We start from the raw sequence: 23,714 nt of genomic DNA, 5'->3' as shown, positions 1-23,714 counted from the left end.
GCCGATAAAGAACTTTTATTTTTAAGAGTGTAGTTACAGATGGATCACTGTGTTCTCCACAATTTTTTTTTTTTTGTTAAAATGCCTTGGATATTTGGTCAAACATGTTAGTAGAACAAAATAGTCACTTCCTGATAAACTGACAATATATATATTACTAAGAAAAGTAGGAGAAACCACCTAATATAGTAATTTTCATATATAATAAATTACTTGCTCCTCAGAGTGAGCAGACAAAACATAATAAATGTGATCATTTCTTTCGGAGGCGGATGCCTGCTGTTTGGGAATGCGCATAAAAACAGGCTGAAACATAGCTAATATTTCAGAAAAAAATCAAGTATTCGTGGATTGTTCTCTAATTTTGATCTCCCACTGTATGTCTAAGATTAGTAAGAAGTCTCTGCTTATCAAGGCTGCATTTATTTGATCCAAAATAATGTAAAAACAGATTGTGAAATATTATTACAATTAAAAATAGTTTTCTATTTCAATATAATTTAAAACATAATTTATTGTTTTATTTTGAATAAATGCTGTTCTTTTTAAATTTTTTATTCATCAAAGAATCCTTCAAAAAATATCACAGGTTCTAAAAAACAGGCTGAAGACTGCAGTAATAACTGATGAAAATTCAGTTTTGCCAACCCAGAAATAAATTTTATTTTAAAATATATAAATACAGAAAATCATTATTTTAAATGTTAGTATTTCCATTTTACAACATTGCTGTTTTACTGTATTTTTGATCAAATAAATGCAGCCTTGATGAGCATGGGAGACTAGTTCTTACTGGTCCTGTATGTTTGAACAATATACACTCAGTACATAAGAAAGCTCTGATTTATTATTCTTATTAGTTTCTCCACTGAGTCATCTCAGGACACTTTACAGTGATTCATGTGAGAATGCAGATAAACAATCAAATTTACAAGCTGTTTCTCCTGTATAATAAATATGGTGATTTTCGCCTTCAAGTCAAAGATGTGAAACTGTAAGGATGAGGATTTAATCTCTCACTGACTGAGGAGGATGAGCGAGTCACTGGAGAGTTACATGCTCACAGACATCTTTTTTCCATCATGTTGGTTTTAAGCTTCAAGCTAAGCCACTCCATGGAGGTCTCAACCTGCAACCAGCCGGCCACATTTACAGCTGTTTTGGATGAAGGCAGCAAATTGCCAGTTTCCCCAAATTTCCCTGTTCTTTCTGTAAATGTTTGCGTTAACCGCTCAGATACAGTGCAGGGTGGTTGTCTCGTGTGTGTTATTGGGTTCAAACACATCCACTAAGAACACGTGTGGCTGGAGTGCTCATGCTGAGACACTCCCTTCCATCTCTGCCCACCGCTTTGTACAAAAAGCCGGTGGCGGAGATTAGCGGCGGACGCTCCGTCTAATTGGAGTTTAATTATAGCCCAGCTAGGTGGTAGGGAAGACCTCCACCGGCAGTCCCCAACCAGTACTGACTGGCGACGGGGTTGCCTTGGCAACGGGGCAATCAAAGAGCAAGGCTGATGAATGGTAAACATCTGTTCGAGAGTAAAGCGATGGTCCGGAGCATTCTGGACATTCTGGATGTGTTTTGGGAGACTTGTGAGGGGACTTCATACTGACGATCATTATATGTCCTTATAAGTCCTTTACTGTCAACATTTTAAAATATTGATAGGGAAATCTTCCGATTTTAATACAAAACACACTAATAATTGACGTTATATATATACTGTAGAAAATGGTTCATATTCATTGTTGTTACTCTGTTAATATGGAGTAACACATCCGTTTGTTTGCACAAAACTCTATTGGTGCTAAAACAGACGTTGTCAACATAAATGCTATAGAAAAGCATCTTATTGTCATTCTAATCACATATTGTTAGAACAATCAAGATATTTCTATACATTGTCAAATGTCAGCTACTAAAAAACCAAATATGATTGTAACAGCTGGCATACAGTTTCCAATTTGCTCTGTTTTGACATTTTAATGTCATTTGTTACCATGGTGATCCTTGAAATGATAGCACCAACAAGAACTGATTTTCATTCGTCAAGCTCTTTCCTTTTGATTTCCTCCTTTTGGACAATGGGGGAAGCAGAGACATTCGTAATATAAAAATGATTTTTATCTGAAAATGGAAAAACAATTAGTACAATCAGGTAATTATGTCAATTATAGAATAAGATATGGCTTTTTGCTTCTGTAATGGCTGTGCTATCAAATTTGTCATAAGTACAATAATAATTGGCTGGTAGGAAGTGCTTTTAAATGAATTAGAAAAATATGCATTTTAGAATTAGATTTTTTCTTTTTTTGCAATTTGTGTTTTTGATATTGTTGAAACTGTATTACAAATGAAAATACAATTGACTTATAAAGTGCTACATTACACGACACATTGCAATAAAATGCACAATAATAGTAATGCTAATGCACATAAAGTAAAAATCCCTCAAAACATTGTTTCAGGGCTACTAATAGCTTGCAAAAAGCAAACTACCAAACATCGCCATTGGGCATTTTAAATCAGAATATTACTGATAGACATGCACTACATGTAATGTTATAGTTATGCGAGAACCGCCTCTTTAATGAATAATGGCTTCCCAGGGGGTGTCCGGAGGGTTAGCCATGCAGAGGTAATCACTCAGAACAGCCCAGTATGAGGCTCTCACTAACCTCTGCTCATCTTTAGACGGGTATGTGTGTGCATGAATATGTGCTTGTGTGTGTAAAGACGACTGGACATTTTTGAGCGTGTCTGTGAATGTGCGTTTATCCCAGTTCTTTCTTGACAGACAAGCAGCAGTTATTCTGAGAGGATGACTAGCATGCTTTTGCTGATGTATTTACAGTTTTTCTGGCATGTGCATTCAAGGTATTAGTTTTTTTGTCACTGAATTAGTACCTGCTAGCTAGGGAAATGCAGAAAGAGTTTTTTCGTTTTAACAGGGTTCACTTTTACAATCCTATAATGGGATTCTTAGGCAATGGACCATCACACAGATGAAGAATTCATTTAACCTTTAAAGGAATGAGAAGTGATGTTACAAATTATACATGTGGCCCTAGGATACTGTCTGTTAAGCATGTGATTAAAGGAAAACAACAGCTTCTAATTAGTGGTCCATCAGTGGCAGGAGAAACAAGGAGTCGAATTTAACTTGGTTAAAGGTCAGCATGCTTTTTTTGAACCGCAAGACAAAAATTATTTAAAGGAATAGTTTACCCAAAATAAAAATGTGTTGAATATTTACTCACCCTCAGGTCATCCAAGATCTGGATGAGTTTGTTTCTTCATTGGAACCGATTTGGAGAAATTCAGCATTAAATCACTTGCTCACCAACTGATCCTCTGTAGTGAATGGGTGCCGTCAGAATGAGAGGCAAAACAGCTGATAAAAACATCATTATAATCCACAACTAACCCATACAACTCCAGTCAGTTAACATCATTCAAAATAAAAGGTTGTGTGCTTGCAAGAAACAAATCAATCATTAAGACATTTTAAACCATTGCTTCCAGCTAAAAGACGAGTCCTGTCTGAATCAGGAGAGAAATAAGCACATATTTACAAATGAAAACAGTCCAACACAGTTCTAAACAAACATGTTAGTGGATTTTAATGTGAGAGGACAATCGTGGATGGACTTTTTAACTTGAGGATGTGGATTATTGTGGAAGTGGTTATTATGAACTACAGACTATGTAGGCCAAAAGCAATGGTTTTAAAACCTTAAAACACAATTCTTGATTATGAATTATTTTCTCATAAACAAGCAACTTTTCACTTCACAAGACGTTAACTAATGGACCGGAGTCTTGTGAATTACTTGTGTATTATTGTGATGCTTTTATCAGCTGTTTGGACTCTCATTCTGACAGCACCCATTAACTGCAGAGGATCCATTGGTGAACAAGTGACCATTCTGATGAAAAACAAATTCATTTACATCTTAGATGGCCTGACATGAGTAATTTATTTATTTTTTTTAACTATTCCTTAAAAATCTAATGTTTTTTTAATCTCTTATACTGTATGATGAATTTAAACACATCATGCTTTAACATGTATTTTCTGTATACTCTGTTCACAAACTAAACATTATCTTGCTGCTCACTGGCTACAACACAATAGCGTGCGAGGAAGTGTATTTTAATTACAGAGTATGATTGCACAAAGGAGAAAAACTGGTGAAAGAACATAGAAGCAGAACTGGTGAGATAAATCATGAATTTAAAAAACTGCTGTACTTCATAAACTCAATAATACTCTTGTGTAAATGCCTGAAATGTGCCAACATTTAAGAACAAGTCCTTGAGCATTGTTTACACCGTTTTATCTCCCAAATCGCTTTCAATGTCATGAAAACAAATCTAAGTGATATATTTCCACCACTGCGAGAGTGTGATATTTTCTCTGTAAACAAAGAGCTATTTGAAAGAGTAATTTGGGTTTCTGCATCTTCCCGCTGCTCTAATGGAGGTTTGTGGACATGTGAGCCATGGGAGCATCTGTACTTAATGGTGTGCCATGAAATCGTGCCACTGAAATGCTAAATTGACATCACTTATCATAATATACTCATTATTTATATTAAGCTATGGAATCAACACACACTCTTTAATGATGTATAAATACAGTGTTTTGACTTATCTATTGAACCAGTCATTCTGCTCTTACATATGCCAAATGGTGTTAGAGAAAAATAAATACATTTTGTAAACCGAAGATGCAATGATCTTTCATTCCCAGTATTCAATGAGTACAATGCACATTTGATTGACTAGCATAAAGTAAGAGTTCATCCAAAAAATAACATTTGCAAAAACTTTTCTCACCTTTAGGCCATCCAAAATGTAGATGAGTTTGTTTCTTTACCAGAACAGATTTGGAGAAATTCAGCATTACATGAACTGCTCACCAATGGATGCTCTGCTGTGAATGGGTGCCGTCAAAATGAGAGTCTAAACAGCTAATAAAAACATCACAATAATCCCCAAATAATCCACATGACTCCAGTCCATCAAAACTTTAAAGTATCACTTCTTGCCAAAATAGGGAAAGAGCCCTTCCTTCGTTGTCCTCTCACATCAAAATCCATCAATATTGAGGCTATTTTTTGCAAACCGTGCTTGATTTGTGCATATATCAGTGCTTCATTCACATGAGACACCTTTTCATTACAGAAAGCAAAATTATTGATAGACGACTCATATCATACACAGCTTTATGCTTGAGAAGAACTGGAGTCGTTTCAATTACTTGTGGATTATTGTATTGTTTTTATCAGCTGTTTGGAGCTGTTTTTGATGGCACCCATTGATCGCATAAGATCGATTGGTGAGCAAGTGATGTAACGCTAAATTTCTCCAAATCTGTTCTGATTTATTACACTTTGGATGGCCTGACGGTAAATTTTCAGCAAATTTTTATTTTGGACGGAACTATTCTTTAAATGTGTTGGGACACCTGCATTTATCTAAGATGATATGAGCAAAATAATCGTAAGTGCTGCAATTTATTATATTGGCCTGTGCACATTACCATTCATCTGAACTTCATCGAGCACAAGAGTGGCTCTTAGCTGTAAGAACAGCCTATTATAATTACATTTCAGCACCACGGACAGCCCCTATTTCTAGCACATTGAGGAGACTTCACAAGCACATAACATGCCACTTAAGCCTGGGAGTAAGTACTGTTTGATGGCAATCTTTTTTATGGTTGTCATTCCTGGAAAGAGACATTCCCAGCACACACCTCTAAGAAACCAGGTCACGTTTTTCCTAGCAATACACCGTTATTGTGCTCAACAAATGCATTAGGAAAGAACATGGCCACAGCCAAGTACAGACTCAAGTGATGCATAAACTGCAATGAAACGGCTGATTAGCTTAAACCAATTGGAAAACAGTTTGATTACTTCATTTATTTATTTTTTTCCCCCAGTAGCACAGAAACAGAATACACAGTGAAATTAAATTAATGTTAAAAATTAAATATGTTAGAAATGTTAATAATAATAGACTGTAGTGTATAAACAGTGGAGATTTTCAATTATGTTCAATAATTCAGAACAGATTCTTATAATAAACCTGCCACAGGCTGGGTCACTCAGGGTTTGAGTGAATCCAGAAACTTGTGTTCTATATCCAGTTTGCTGGTCTACATCACCCAGGCAAAACTATGCGCATCTGTTTAGCATGAGACAAGTGCTTTCTCTGAAGCCGATGGTCTCACAGGGCAAAGCCACACATACACATGGGTCTGCATGAGGATGATGCCTCAACTGCTCCCCAGTTTGCGTTTGGTTGTCAAGGAGATTGTCAGACTCTATGAGCAGCACTGAGCCAAGCACATAGTGTTCTCTCATTCATCAGACATGCATTCACAGACCTCTTTTGTTCTATTAAATACAATGTCTACTCACATTTGACATGTTTTCTACATCTGACAATTCATGTTTACATTGGAAGGTACTTTTGTATTGATAATGGAATGATTAGTAAAATACTTTTAATGAACTCAAAACTTTATCAAAGAGCTTTAAAGTACAACAGATGTAAATACTGGTAGGTAGATAGATAGATAGATAGATAGATAGATCATGTATTTTAATTAAATACATGTATTTAGTATATATTACATATTTCATAAAAGTAATTTAAAAGTGGTTATATTTCATATATTAATTTATAAACTTTATATAGCTTTGCAGCTTCATCTTTAGTTTAAAACACATGAATAATTTTTGGGAAAAAACAAGACAATATACAATGTAGTGTATTTACAGTTTAGTCTCTTTGTTTTTTACGAAGAAGCAAATGGATGTTCCATTGGAAGAACTTTTTTTTCCCCTTAAATATTGAGAACGGAATGTATATTTGCGATTTATGATCCTCCCTCTCCAGACAACGCGTGTCTCCTATTGGGCAGTGTAGAAATGCCCCTACAATGTTCCACAGCGCCAAGGAATCTGGTGCGCCTTTGCGCGGAGGACATGGACTTGGAAGCATCATTCTCTCTCCATTCCCTTACGCATCAGCTGCTTTCAGCAGCTCACATGGTGCCCCAATGAACCCTCGCCCTCACGCATCGTCCAACATACAATGGATTAACAGGAAAGACATGAATGTCCGCACAGAGGACGGCATCAGCCTGTGCCAAAGGGCTCTCCAAATAGTGACGGAGCTGTGCCTCGCCGGGCACGTCGACCGGGAGAAATGCGCGGATATATTTCCACTGGAGAGCAACATACCAGGTAAAGGAAGTTCAGGTAAATTTAACCTAAACAATGTTCTCTTATCCTCTCACAAACATATTTTCTCCAGGAACTTTAGTTAGCGAGTTAACCAGACATTTAGAGCACGAGTGCGCGGAGCACCGAAAGTTTTAAAAGTTCGTTCACGGGCATAGAAACATTCATAACATTAACTGAAACCGGCCATTACACTCGCATACGGTTCCACTTGTTGATTATCAGTGCGCAATAAGTTTTAAATTGGCGACTCTATTCGTTTTATCTCGTTTTATTTCACTGAGGCGGTATACTGTAGTACAAAAGCTACAAGGTACATCTCTGTACCTTGTACAAGGTACATCTCTGTACCTTATTTACCCCAAAACGGTACATATTAGTACTTTAAAAGTGCATACAACTATCTGAAGTGCACATATTAGTATCATTTGAAAGGGTATCGCCACAGTTTTGTGCCTTTTTTCTGATATATATGTGTACATTACGCGTCAGACGTTTCGTGATGAAAACAAAAGACAACGCAGTAAATACATTTAAGTACCGCACCTGAATAGCACACATATTTAATCTACAAAAACCTGCATGTTTCAATGTCTATTTAATTTGTTGGCGAAAAATTAAAGTAGTTTTTACAACTTATCCCTGTGCAAACTACAGTAGAACACTACTAGGGTGAGTAACACTAATACAAATCATGAACGTTTTGTGCATGAATGTATTGTGAAAGTCTTATTTGTTTTAGCCCTGTAGTCCAGAACGATCGAAAGTAACATAGTGACATTGACTTACAACTCTCAACACATCATACAGTACAGGATGTGCTGTACTGCAAACAGTGAGGACTAAAGGTGCGTGATTGCAGTTTATCAGAAGAATCAGAAGGCAGAAAAAAAAAATGACATGACAGCATGCTGACGCAAATGATATCAATATATTTTCATACTCATATTCTAACATTTTCAGTGGCTTTTGAAGGGTAGTGGTCATGTTTGAGAGTTCGTCCAACCCTGTAGCTCATTTCAAATTGGTTAGTAGCACCATTAGCAGTATGGTGGTAAAACTCACTCCATGATCAGCAATCATCTATAATTATGTGTTGCATTGTGCAGTGCATTAAGCAGCTGAAACTCCTGCACCTGTTGAACACATATGAAGGTTCAACAGCGCTGCTCATTCAGAGACCTTTTAGCATCTTAAATCAACACTGTGAGATGATTAACATTTTTAAATCAAGTTTTATGAGTGCCTGTGAAATGACTGTTTAAAGGAATGAATTATATTCCTTGGTTGCATGGGCTATCAAAAAGGGGAGCAAAATGACTCTGGCTTTACTAAACAAGCACATTTCAGTCTTCTTTTTCTTATACCTTGCCCTCTCTTTCTTTTCTTTTTCTCTCTCCCTCTTTCTCCTGTTTGTCTGTCATGCATCATTTATTGCTGCTGGTGCTCTCTGTCTGCCCGTCTGGTGTTCATTTATCTCTTTCTCCTATCCTCGTCTCCTTTTTCCCTCACCTTCTGTTCTTTACGATCTCCTCAATGCACTGTCCTTCCAATCTTGCCTCTTTTTCTCTGTACTCTCTCTTCCTCTTGTTGCCTGTAGACATCTCTGTAAGTCTCCTAGCTGTGGTCGTAGGTTTCTGTGGGCTCGCCCTTTTGGTAGTCTCTCTCTTTGTCTTTTGGAAGCTGTGCTGGCCCATTTGGAGAAGCAAGGCGCTCTCATCCAATGCTGACAGCTGCCCGCCGGGGGTGCTGCCCGAGGCCCCCCAGCCCCACCTCCGGTGTCTCGTTCTGTTTCTCCTTATCCTGAGGCCAAGGCAATTGGAACTGCAGGAAGACAGCCATCGCAAATCCAGCACGAGGATGAGGATGATAAGAAGCGGAAGGTACCAGAAGTGAAGGTCAACGGCCGCAGCTCGGTTAAGCTCCTGGAGGCAGCCATGAAGATCAGCCAGACATCACCAGACATCCCTGCTGAGGTGCAGCAGGCTCTGCGTGACCGTCTGAGCAAGCAGGCCAAAATCCAGCGGCAGACCACTGAACCTACCTCGTCCTCCAGGTGATCATTTACAGTACATGATAAATTACAGTATATGGAGGTCTACTTTTGATGCTCGACTGCACACTATATGACACTACAGAAGAGGATTAATCATTTCATTATTGCCACTTGAGTAAATAACTCATATAAAGATTAGAAAACAGAAAATATGCTTGGTGTAATTGAGAGGATATGGTTATAAAGGGATGCCCTTACTAAATGATAAACACATACTGAATGGTTTTTGATCAGTGTGTGTCTTTGAATACAGCAAATGATGGAGCAGCTGTTTTTTTCCTTTATGAGATACCCACATTTATGCTTTTCATGGCTGCCTTCCAGCTAGAAATAAAACAAGCGAATTCAAGCCAAAGCACGGCTAATAAGTAGATTAAGCTGCACCACCAGTTCTAATATAGAGCATTTTCAAATTTTTTTCTATTACTGAACAGCTATTTGTACTACCAAAAAATGTGTGTGTGTGTATATATATATATAGATAGATAGATAGATAGATAGATAGATAGATATTTATATAGTAGACTAGATATAAATAGATGATGATAGATAGATGATAGATAGATATTTATATAGTAGACTAGATATAAATAGATGATCATAGATAGATGATAGATATTTATATAGTAGACTAGATATAAATAGATGATCATAGATAGATGATAGATAGATATTTATATAGTAGACTAGATATAAATAGATGATGATAGATAGATAGATAGATATTTATATAGTAGACTAGATATAAATAGATGATGATAGATAGATGATAGATAGATATTTATATAGTAGACTAGATATAAATAGATGATCATAGATAGATGATAGATATTTATATAGTAGACTAGATATAAATAGATGATCATAGATAGATGATAGATAGATATTTATATAGTAGACTAGATATAAATAGATGATCATAGATAGATAGATAGATAGATAGATTTTTATATAGTAGACTAGATATAAATAGATGATGATTGATAGATAGATAGATAGATAGATAGATAGATAGATTTTTCCATTGTAGACTATATAGATAGATAGATAGATAGATAGATAGATAGATAGACATTTCTATAGTAGACTATATAGATAGACAGGCAAATAGATAGATGATGTGTATATATACAATATATATTTATACAGTATACCATATAGATATATAGATATATATAGACAGATAGATAGATAGATAGATTTTTCCATAGTAGACTATATAGATAGATAGATAGATAGACATTTCTATAGTAGACTATATAGACAGATAGATAGATAGATAGATAGATAGATAGATAGATTTTTCTACAGTAGACTAGATAGATAGATAGACATTTCTATAGTAGACTAGATAGATAGATAGATAGGCAGATAGACAGATGTGTATATATACAAACTATATTTATACAGTATACTAGATAGATAGATAGATAGATAGACTGATAGATAGACATTTCTATAGTAGACTATATAGATAGACAGGCAGATAGATAGATGATGTGTATATATACAAACTATATACATACAGTATACTATATAGATATATATAGATGATAGATAGATAGGTGATAGATAGATAGATAGATAGATTTTTCTATAGTAGACTAGATAGACAGATAGATAACATTTTTCTATAGTAGACTAGATAGATATTTCTATAGTAGACTAGATAGATAGATACTTCTATAGCAGACTAAATAGATAGACAAACAGAGATAGATAGATAGATAGATATATACAAACTATATTTATATAGTATACTATATAGATAGATAGATTCTTTTATTCTTCTTATTATCACAACTCTCTTATTTTCACATATTCACCCTGTTGACGGGCTGATGGCACGTCTCCTGGTTGCTGCATACGCCCATTAATCACTACAGTTCACCAATCAGAGCCCTAGAGTCACATTGCCATGGCAACAGCAATAAATGACCCCAGCAATTAAACAATCAGCTCTTCTTCTCTTTGTTTCACGTGGCACCGTGTTTAAAGAAAGCAGGGACATAATTAGTGTTGCCACGCAATAGCGCTGACATGCTGCGACTGTTTGTCCGACTGGGGAGGTGAGGAACAGATGTGCTCGGGTTCCTCGTGGAATCCAGTATTGACAAGTCACAGAACTGTCATTAAAAACATCAACATGGTGTAACAAATCAGCTGTCCTCATAAATCGCACATTGATGGGGTGCATGAAAAGGCCAGGTGAAGCTACTTAAAGGTCATTGTGAAAGACTGCTTGGCTGGACTTGGGTTGATACATTTTTTTCCCATTTTCCTGTCATTTCTTAAATATTAACTTCTCTGGAGTACAACACTTGGAATAGGCAGATACCGTATGCCTTGAGATAATGGCAAACCTTCTTCAAAAGACTAAATCTGAAGCTAGTTTTTTTGAAAAGGTTATTTCATGGTAGGTTAATTACTAAAGTGAGCAGAACTATGCTCTGGAGAAGTTTTCTGATGAGTTGACGCATTATTGAAGGTTTTAAACCATTTAGTTTTCTGGGAACAAACTGAAATGCTATTATTATACAGCTCTTTATTGTTTTACAATGCCTCGAGTGAAGCTTTCTAAGATATGATTCACAGTCACAACCCATTAAGTGCAGTAATAAATTACAATCCTGCAAAAAACTTCCTTTTACTGTAATATGATAAAACACTATTGTTAGCTTGCATGAACTAAAAGCGATGATCAGATGAGTAGAGAAGATAGTTTTAGCTCACATCACATGTAGTGATCAGTCATCAGTGTATCCTGCAACAGGTGACTGACAGGTGTCTGTGCTAATAGGACTTGAATATTTCCACCTCCTTCACAATCTTTTATATAGGAGCATAGAAATACAAATTGAAATCTGGCACTGGTTCACAGGCTCATTCATTATGGCTGGCAAGATATTTCAGAAAGACTGCCATCAAACGCTGGATTTCGAAAGAAGTGCTCTTCAAAACATCCGAAGACAGCAGTTAATTACTCTGTCTATCTTCAATTTATCATTGCATTGTGCTGGGATGTTTGTGCAAATTGCAAGGCATAATGTGCAGCAACGTGCAGGTGACAGACAAGAGTTGGACAAAGTAGAGAGAGAGAGACTGATTGACAGATGATGACAGATCAGGCGAGAAAAACGGCAGAAAGAATTATATGGAAAAACAAGTCTATAAAAATGTTAAATATTATGACTAATATATCCCAAGTTTGTTAAATGATATAATCCTTCACTTTTTTGTATCATGCTGTCATTGTCATATGTTTGTTGTCATCGTCCTAAAGGTGCTAGTTGCTAGGAAACACCAAGGATAAGTAGAGGACTACGATTTCCTCAGGAGTCATGATGAGTGTTAAAAATAGGTTTTCTAGTAAAAAGATCAGGCTGAACTATTGTGATGAAATATTGTGAAGCCTACAATGTAAAAGTTGCTAAAAATTCAATAAAAGAGTTTGAAGAGGAATATGTGATACTAAAGTCCTGGTTGTCCAGTGCTAAAGAGTAAATAAACAAAAGGAGCTGTGCTAATAAGGGACAGATCTTCCAAAAATGAAATTTTGCTGAAAACTAACTCCTACTCAGATCATCCAATATAAGTTTCCACTCCCCCCATCAAAACAGATTTGGAGAAATTTAGCATTACAACACTTGCTCACCAATGGGTCCTCTGCAGTGAATGGGTGCCGTCAGAATGAGAGTCCAAACAGCTGATAAAAACATTACAATAATCCACACGACTCCAGTCCATAAATTAACATCTTGTGAAGTGAAAATGTGCATGTTTGTAATAAACAAATTCATTGTTAAGACATTTTAAACTTCACTCCATCCATAATATGGCTTCTTTCAATGAACATCTTGTCTGAATCAAGAGAGAAATATGCACAGATCAAGTGCCGTTTACAAGCAAAAACAGTCTAAAACTTTTCAAAACAAGTATGATAGTGGGTTTTATGTGAGAGGAAAACAGGGCACTCTTTTTAACTGGAAAAAGGATATTACAGATTATGGATATTTTAGCCAGAATAAATGGTTTAAAAATGGATGTGTTTCATACAAACATTCAGCTTTTCACTTCACAAACTGTTAACTGATGGACTGGAGTCGACATTATTGTGTTGTTTTTATCAGCTGTTAGAAATGCCAAGTTCTGTCATGAAACTCTAGATGGTGCAGGCTGATTTTACTGCAAACTGATGATATTCACAGCATTAAACTACTTGGCACAAACTGATTGGTTCATGTTGCATACGCAGCCAATGTGCTTGCTGCTATACATTAAAATGGCTGGTTAGCATCCACTAGATCATTTTTCAGCATGCTTTCAGAGTTCCTCTAAAAACCCTCAACCTCCCCAGCTCCACCTGTATGGATCTGCTGAGGGTTATTATATATGCTGATTGTGCAGCAGCAGTATGTCTTAAATACTTACAACAGAGTATCGGCGTATGTATTGGCAGAAGCAAGCTCCTGTAGTTGGTTTGGAGCAGCAGCATCAGCAGCAATAATCTACAACAACAGCAATAACCAACAGCAGCAGCAATTTATCAGTGTAGCAAATCTATTCCGCCAAGACCGAATACATTAACACTGTCATATCCATTACCATGCTACCATTACCATACCATTACCAAGTAGCAATAAAGTTCTTCTCTTTTCATAGGCACAATTCTTTCCGTCGACACCTGCCACGGCAGATGAATGTGACCAGTGTGGACTTCACCATGGACACTCTACCTGTGCGCCAGTCTTCTGCAGTCAGCATCGGTCGAATCAAACCTGAGCTGTACAAGCAGAAATCTGTGGACTCTGAAGAGGGCACCAAGGAGCCGGTGGAGACGTGCGGCAAGCTGAGCTTTGCCCTCAGCTACGACTACGAGGAACAAGCTCTAGTGGTTCGCATTCTAAAGGCCTTGGACCTGCCCGCCAAAGACTTCACAGGCACCTCCGACCCCTACGTGAAGATCTACCTGCTTCCAGAGCGCAAAAAGAAGTTTCAGACGCGAGTCCACCGCAAGACGCTCAACCCCACATTTGACGAGACGTTCCGCTTTCCTGTGGAGTACAGTGAGCTGTGCAATCGCAAGTTGCATTTCAGCGTGTACGACTTTGACCGCTTTACGAGTCATGACATGATCGGAGAGGTGGTGGTTGATAACCTGTTTGAGCTGTCTGACCTATCACGTGAAGCTGTGGTTTGGAAGGACATCCTTGCAGCCACTACAGTAAGTACAGTCCATCTGCGTGTAGAAAATCAAAGGTCATAACCAGTACTTTCCTCAGATACCTCAACGATGAGAATCACTTTTAAATTCAATTTGAATTTAATTGAGTTCAGGTAGCAAACAGGATGCAGAATTTGAATGTTAGGAAGTAGAATTAAAATGAAAATTCCTAAATTCCACATATGTACTAACGGGTCGCATACTTATGCTTCAATCAAACGGAGCTCAAAGGAAAACTGACTGCATGAGTGTGAAGGTCTCATTAATAGATAGATTGATCTGTTTTGTAAAGCCAGGTGTCAGGGAGGGCTCATCTCCAATCTGACTCACCCTTTCAGGGCACCCACGTACCCCTTCCGAATATAGATCCAATTGCCAGTTTCCAGAGCCACAGGAAGCATGATTATCAAGCCAGAGCCTTCAAAAGACAGCCATGACTAATCCAACAGGTGTGGAATTGAGTTTGTCCCAGTGACTGCACAGTACAATAAGAAATATTACCGGCAGTACATTTTTAGGACAAAGGAACCCAAGTAATTTTCTGTGTAGTATTTTTTAGGTTCCTTAGTCAGATTGGCACTCATGATAATGAAGCCCACTCATTACGCCTCAGTTAATATATCAGAGCTTATGTAACTGCATCATTCATGTTGTTTATGAGGGATATTTAAGCTCTTCTAAAACAATAGTTCAGTCCAAAATAGAAATTCAGTCATTTTCTCACCCTAACTCTATTCAAAACTTCTGCAGAACACAGAATATATGTGACCCTGCACCACAAAACGAGTCATAAGCAGCACGATACAATACAATACATTGTATGGGTCAAAATTATCGATTTTTCTTTAATGCCAAAAATCATTAGGATATTAAGTAAAGATCATGTTCCATGAAGATATTTTGTAAATTTCCTACAGTAAAAATATCAAAATGTAATTTTTGATTAGTAATATGCATTGCTAAGAACTTCATTTGGACAACTTCAAAGGTTTTTTTTTTTTACCCTCAGATTTTAGATTTACAAATAGCTGTATCTTGGCCAAATATCGTTCTATCCTAACAAATCCACACAACAATGGAAAGCTTATTTATTCAGCTTTCAAATGATGTATAAACCTCAATTTCAAAAAATTGACCTTTATGACTGTTTTTTTGGTCCAGGGTCACATATTTTAAAGAATGTTACAACTCTTTTTCTTCAAATTATTATTATACCATTCAGTGGGATTTATAACAACCCCAGTGGACAACACTGACTTTCACTGCATGACATTTTTCAAAATATTCTCTTTTGTATTTTACATATAAAGCCACTACTTGATATTATTTATAAATATATGTCATAAATTATTTTATTTTTTTATTTTTGGACGAACTATGTCTTTAATAGTTAGTGCTTGACTAGCATATACCACTTCATATTTGAAGAAAAAAGGTTGTAAAGGTACTTAGTTCAGAATCTATGAAACATAAACCCTAGTTTAAGTGGTAACATGCACACGGGTTTGAAGTTATATTATATATTATTACATATATACTGACTTGTTAAATTGCTAGACGAACTGTAGAGGTGAAAGATGTCGTTCGTCACACTCACCTCAGTTACAGTGACTCAGATGCATTTAACAATGACGTCCCACTGCCTTCCTGCTTGAATGGTGACAGCATTTCATTTTGTTCACCACAGAGAGAATCTGTGGTGACTCATTCCTGTTTGGGAAACGCAATCTCCTCCTCCTACTTGTTTGATGCATCAGTCTCTTTCAGGCTCATTAATTTCCTGATTGTTTTGTTTTCAGCATATTTATTCATTTTCCTGTTGTTTGCCTGACAGGGATGCGCATTTCGCCGCCTGTCAAATCACTTATGTTGTGTTTCGCTAACATTTGGATCACTCTCAGGCTATTTCCTTCTCATTCTCTTCACTGACTATTGCTTTGCCTCATAGCTACAATACAGAAATATTGATGTTTAGTGTTGGAAAGGCAGTGGCGAGGTTTCGACCTGTTGTGCTCTCTGTTATGAGAGTATCACAACTGCCCTTTAGGGACAAAAACTGACTCTCAGAATCAGACCAGCTGCTCTTAGGCCCCCGACTGCGGAAAGAAGCTAGTAACTCTCAATTCCTAAAATAGTCGGAGCCATAGATTGCAGCCTTGCTCCGTTACACTTCCGACTGCACACTGAAACCCTCTATTTTATCTTAAGCTGACGTTTGAAGGTCTAATTTTGTTCTCTGTTTTTGGAGCACATTGCTACTGTGGCACAAGGCCATTCAGATCTGGAGGAGGGGAAGCTGGCCAGTCAAAACAGGAAGGGTATTATTGCCCCAAAAAGATTGTGAATTGTTTTGGACATGAATGCAGAGAGGAGACGTGACTCCAAAACTAGCCCGTGGCTCTCTGTATTCAACAGTTGTGGTGTGGATAACAAGAGCATTCGGAGGAGGGAATAGGATGTGACAGAGAGGGTTTTGACGTCATATTACAACAGAGGAGGTACCACATCTGTTTGATATATAATCAGTGTTGATCTTGTCAATTAGGGACAACAGTGTTTGTCAAAAACAATGAAGACTAGATAAGGAAATGTGCATAATGATAACAATTACAGTACCGCTACCAAAAATATGACAAGAATACCACAATAAAATAATAATGCACTCATCATTTCTATAGGAAGAAAAAAAAAATCAAGAAAAAAAGATCTTTTTCAAATACTCAGGGATTCGTTTGCACATGAACAGTAAAAAGTTTGAATATTTGGTTTCACTAAACAGTTTTATTTTTTTATGCCTAAGAAATGGTATTGAGAAACTGCATTGCTTTGGAAGGCTGAAAACAGACATGTGGTTCACCTGAGACTTAAATACGTTTCTCCCTATTACACAATCTGTTTTTAATCTTTACTTGGACAGATTAATCACCATCTTTAGCTGCCTTTGAAAGAATAATGGCTGTCTTATTCCAGTACTGAGAGGCTGTAAATACCAAAATACACACTGGCCTTTTAGAATAATCTTTACCGCCTCTGCAAAGCTAATAAAGGTCGGGGAAGCTAGATTTGTCTCATTCAAAACAGAGTTATTTAATCACACCAGAACCAGCCACCCAAACTATAAGTCCTGCAGTAACACTTCAACACAAACACAGCCGTTATGAAAGTCTTAAAGTCTACCTGGAAAAAAGCTTGCTTTCTTAGAAGAGTTATATTTCTTTTCACAACTATGTTGTTGTTTCTGAGTTTCCCTAACGTTTTTACAGATATATGCTCTCTCTAAATTTAATATAGAATGGGGCTTTGCTCAAACCTGATGAGTAAACATTAGCCCAGTATCTCCCAAAGCTATGTTGCTGTTGACGAGGCAAATAAAAGTCTATTTGGAGAGTCAGTCAATAAGGATTTTGTTTGCAGTCGCATCAAGTGCTCTCTAGAGAGTCTTTCGAAAAAAATCATCAAAAGATCATTTAATCAACCATTTGTAATGCTACTTTAGGACACTGATGTGCAGACAATACTTCAGACATCTCTTGGCATCTCTTGTCAAATCAACTTGTTTTCTATTGGCTACACAAGTTTCTTTTTAATACTTAACTTTCTTTCTTTCTTTCTTTTTCTTTCAGGAGAGTGTTGATCTGGGTGAAATTATGTATTCCCTTTGCTATCTTCCCACGGCTGGACGCATGACCCTCACCGTCATCAAATGTCGCAATCTGAAAGCCATGGACATAACCGGCTACTCTGGTCAGTGTTAACCCATCTTTATGCTTGGGGGTCCAAACCTGCTCCTGGAGAGCCAGTGTTTTGCAAAGTTTTGCTCCAACCTACCACAAAACATTAGCTTGAAAGTTTCTAGTAATCCTAAAGACTTTGTTTAGCTTTGTTTAATTAGGATTTGAATTAAATTATGCATGCTAGTGTCCCTCCAGGAACAGGATTAGACACCCCTGACTTATAGAATCCAATGGCAATGAAAATAATAATAATAGAAATTTCTGAACATTTCCTTTTTTTGTTTTTATTATGTAGACAGAAACATATTCCTTAGCTGCCAGTTGTATCACAATGCAGACATGCAATTTAAAAAAACAATGTCATTGGTATCCAATATGTTAAGGGTTTTAAATACAAAAATGTATTGTAGCAAAAAACACAATAAAATAAATCCAATTAGACTATCGGCGGAAGTTTCCTTCTGCAATCAGTCAGAAGAAATGTGAAAATGAATTACATTTTGTTTATGCCTAGGGTCTCTGCAAACCTCAGAAGATAGACAGTTTTTCATACAGGACATTTGATGCATGTTATTAAGTAAAAATTTTGTTTATGCATGAATTCTCATAAGAGGAAAACTCATCAAGAAGACGCATCAATGCTGAGCATGTTTTTCAAGATATTAAACTGCCTGTGGGGTCTGTCATATGTCAAGCTGAACATGTGTTAAGACAGCTAAAACGAAACTAAATGTAAATCTATATAATGCTATGTTCTATTATCAAGGTATTTCGTGTTTCGGATCTGAAATTCTTGAAATCACATTCGCTTCTTTCCACAGATCCCTATGTTAAAGTCTCCCTCATATGTGACGGTCGGAGACTGAAGAAGCGGAAGACGACCACCAAAAAGAACACGCTCAACCCTGTCTATAACGAGGCCATCATTTTTGACATCCCACCTGAGAATGTGGAGCAGGTCAGCCTGTCAATCACGGTGATGGATTATGACAGGTTAGTCCCTGCTCCCTAACAAGATATCAAAACAACAACCATACAAATTCATAGCATGCTGAAGATAAATTATTCTGACATGAGAGATGATAATGATGATGACTATAATATTAAGTCAGATGGTAGCAAACCACTCATGCATGACAGTTGTTATGGAGGTATTTGCAGCAAACATCTTAATGGAGATCTTTCAGTCTGGTCTTGTAAACCTCTTCTGTGCATGTTTATTAAATCAGACAGCTATGCTGTAATTAAGGGCAGATTATGATATCAAAACATTGCTTAACCATCAAGGAGTGAAATATATATGTGGGTGGATGTGGAACCATTTATGCAAAAGGTCCTGTTAATCATGAATTATGTTGGCTAGCCAACCACTCACTACTGGAAACGGTTGCTAAAACAAAGTCTTCTGTTCTGTTTTTCTTTCAGAGTTGGACACAATGAAGTGATAGGGGTATGCAGGGCAGGGCCGGATGCGGAGGGGCTTGGGAGGGACCACTGGAACGAGATGCTAGCTTATCCACGCAAACCCATCACCCACTGGCATGCACTTTGTGAGGTAAGAGACTAGCAATCGGATTGCATTATGGTTTATGGCATGCAAAATGTAAACATTTGGATTTGTAAGATTTACTAAATGTTGTTCTGCTGATTTAAAGGATTAGTTAACTGTTTCCTGTTAATTTACTCACCCCCACATGTTATCCAAGATGTTCATGTCTTTCTTTTTTCAGTCGAAAAAAAAAGTAAGGTTTTTAAGGAAAACATTCCAGGATTTTTCTCCATATACTGGACTTCAATGGGAGCCAACGGGTTATAGGTCCAAAATGCAAATTCAATTCAGCTTCAAAGGGCTCTACACCATCCCAGCCAAGGAATAAGGGCCTTATCTAATAAAACGATTGGTCATTTTCTTAAAAAAAAAATAATAAAAATTGATATAATTTTTAACCACAAATACTTGTCCTGCACTAGCTTTGCAATGTGCATCCACAACAAAGACTTTATATATAGGAAGACTGTGCACTCCTTATACTTATGAATGGGAGAAAGTGCAATGCAATGCGAATAAGCCCCGCCTTTTAAATGAAAGAGCCAATCGTTGATTAGTAAAGTCATCACGTCACTGCAGTTGATGTTAGAAGCTCCAGTTCTTATAGAAACAGCCAGTGTTCGCAAACCCGCGCTCATGACTGCGCATACGCATTGGCTGCTCTAGCCTGAAAAATATGCCTTTTTAACAATATTGGAGCATAAGAAACAACAGTTATGAGGCAGGATTTCATTGGTGATTTCAAATATGAAATTTAATCGTAAGCTTGGAGAATTTTATGTTTCCCCATTCAAAGAGATAGAAGCTGCACTTGCATGCACAAGAAGGCATTTCAAAGATGGCGGCCAAGCAAAATGACTTGCCTTAAAGGGACTTTGGTCCACAACTTCACACATTACATAATCACATTGGAAAGGTCACACATGGTTAATTCTTAGCTCTTCGGTTCAGAAAGGTAAGGCAAAAACTCAAAACTTCAAAGTTGTCTGTTGTTTTACCTTTTTTGTAAAGGGCGTGTGACTTTCTTTGCATGTTCGCTTTGTAAACACTGGGTCAGTACATCTGCCTACATCACTTGTGACCTTTCCAACGTGATTACGTAATGTGTGAAGTCGAGCTAGTGTAAGACGAGCATTTGCGATTAAAGGCTATATAAATTTTCATCGTTTCGCTAGATAAGACCCTTTTTCTTGCCTGGGATCGTGTAGAGCCCTTTGAAGCTGCATTGAAACTGCAATTTGGATCTTCAACCCATTGGCTACCACTGAAGTCTAGTATATGTAGAAAAATCCTGGTATGTTTTCCTCAAAAACATTAATTTCTTCTCAACTGAAGAAAAAAAAGAAATGAACATCTTGGACGACATGGGGGTGAGTAAATTAGAAAATCCAAATTATTGAGCTCTGGAAGGTAAGAGTCAAGACGAGTCAAAACAATGACAACTTTATGCAACAGTGTTACGTAGACCTAGCCCTGATGTAGTGTTTTGGGCTTATTCTGATCCATTTGCCAAGTGCATTTAAGTCTAATATGTCCTAAACTACTCTGTTGTGATATTTTGCTATCATCTGTCCCTGCAGTGGCCTGGAAGAGCATCCAGTTTTGAGAGTCAAGGATCATGTCCATCTCCAAAACCCCCACAGACCCCTTAACATCCAGGAGTCCACACTCAAATCTAACTGCAAAACTCTTTGGTTTGTATAATGAATAGGTTATATTTTTCTCTAGTTGTAGCTTGTAACGTTGCATTTTTATTTGAAAAAGGACTAAACAATACTGGTATCCTTGCTACAGACACAATCAAGTTTCCAAATCTCACAGACTTTTTTTTTTAATGGTGCTGAGTTTATGAGCTCCTAAAACAATAGTTTTCAGGTCACTTTGAAGCTGACAGTGAAATAATGTGAAGCCTCTTGCTGTTTGACAGTATAATGATGCCATGTCATTTTACAGACATATGAAATGGCAATGCTTATCATTTTTATTCTATTCACATTCCCATGTTTGGTGAAAACACTTAACAGATATGATGGAAGGTTAGGGGAGTGACAAAAAAAAGGTGTTCGAATATGAAATCAAGACCATGCAAAACATTATATAAACCAAATGGTGAACAACAGAGATGTCAACATTGTAACAATCTAATATGTCTTTCTTTATATAAAGAATACTTTAGAATTCCTATAAAACAACATTTCTTTACATCAACTAAGACGCTGAGATGTCAAAAGTCTACAACTTTGTGTTTTATCCATTTGAGACAGGATGGATCTTCTTTCTAGAGTCTGTTATCATAGCATTAAAACATTGTTAAAGCATGCTTACTATACATAGACAATGAATCTACTAACTGAAATCATTTGCTTGTTAATTAATGCTTCTAAAGACTCTTTATTTTATATAAATGTTACAGTATTTAAATTTAATTACAAATTAATTAAATAGTTAATAATATGCCAATCATACTTGAAAGTCTCAAAGTTGGTAAGTAAATGGAAAATATTATAATAATTCAGCTTTAAAAATAATATTTGTATACAGGATAACAGGATAAGAAGTTCATGAAGGTATTGATGCATTAAAAAAATCTGGGATATATAAAAAGCACAGAAATATAGCAGTAGGTCACCTGAAGTTAACTTAAGAGCTGTCATAATATACCAAAATTTCTCCATAATTAGGATTTTTTTTTAAACAGCTAGCATATACTTTAACAGTAGCCAAATGATGTAGCGTGTCTTATTGTAGTTGTTTAGAGGAATGATTCAAAACAGAACAAACTTTGTAAAACTGCTGATTATTCCTAATATTATCAACATGCAGAGTAAAATTCACATCAATGATTTTTTAATCTCTTTAAATATATGACACACTTACCTAATATTAAATTCTCAAATCTAAAAACAATCATCCCACTCTTGTTCGCCTGTCATAGAGTTATTGATGTTTTAATAAATTGTCGGTGCCTACAGGCAATTATATTTTATTTACAATTTCTAAAACTCCACTTACCAGTAAAAAACCTCACTGTGTTTGAAAAACTAGACAAGTAAATGAACTTTTAATGGTGTCTGGCACTCGCAGAGCGATCCCGCTGTTGGAAAGCTGCGTGTAATTCTGTTAAGATGCTATAAATAATTCCATTTGGTGAATATTAGCAAAATATACTATATGCAGATCCATCTTCAGATGACAGTCAAAATGATGACAGTCATTAATGACTGAAAAATAAATAATTAAAGATGATGAGGTTTCTTCAGAGGGGGTCAAGGATGAATTGGTTCAGGGTAAAACCGTTATTTTCAAAGAATCAATAGCATCTAAAGCAATTAATGTGATTTTTTTCTGCAAAAGGAGACTTTAAGTACAATTCATGAAACATTCATTCTAATTTAAAATGGATGGACAATAGAGAAACCTTCATTTTCAGTGAAATTTGTATGTTGATTAGTACCAGTGTGGTTTTTGTTCCGTCAGAGAATTAGTATTCATTGTGTGAAATCATCCAGCATCTATTCCGTCGGTATGCAAATAATATGGTACATCATGGTAATTGCACACCTAGTGTTTTAAAGCTGGACCCTCATGATTGGGTTTTCTGAGTGTATTCTGGTGTGTCCATTAAGTAATAATGCAATCATGGCAATTACACAAACGGCTGTGTACTGTTAACTTTAATTTGCACAAGACAGTGCTTCTGCCCCAGAGCTCGGTCGGAGTGATAGAACAAAGATGAAGTACAGTATTCTTGTAGCATGCTGATACCAGTACATTAGATATTGTTTTGAAATGTAGACTTCTATTATTTCTGAGAGGTATTATTTTTTATTTCATTTAACTTTGCCAGTCTTGGCGTGTGTGTATATACTTGAGATTTCTTCAAATT

General features: G+C 36.6%; 1 protein-coding gene across 1 annotated transcript; it reads left to right on the top strand.

The window, feature by feature from the left end:
- Positions 1-7,005: 7,005 nt before the first annotated feature.
- On the top strand, positions 7,006-23,363 carry syt10 (synaptotagmin X). Its single transcript, XM_051108505.1, is given in 8 exon segments — positions 7,006-7,283; positions 8,866-9,021; positions 9,024-9,321; positions 13,984-14,545; positions 18,169-18,289; positions 19,101-19,272; positions 19,705-19,834; positions 21,409-23,363. Coding segments are annotated over 8 exon segments (1,713 nt in total). The 5' UTR covers positions 7,006-7,081; the 3' UTR covers positions 21,481-23,363.
- Positions 23,364-23,714: the final 351 nt, after the last annotated feature.

Source organism: Labeo rohita, chromosome 4 (genome assembly GCF_022985175.1).
Source record: "Labeo rohita strain BAU-BD-2019 chromosome 4, IGBB_LRoh.1.0, whole genome shotgun sequence".
In the NCBI taxonomy this organism is placed as follows: domain Eukaryota; kingdom Metazoa; phylum Chordata; class Actinopteri; order Cypriniformes; family Cyprinidae; genus Labeo; species Labeo rohita.
Note: the sequence above shows the minus strand (reverse complement) of the source record. Positions and strands in the feature narration are given on the sequence as shown.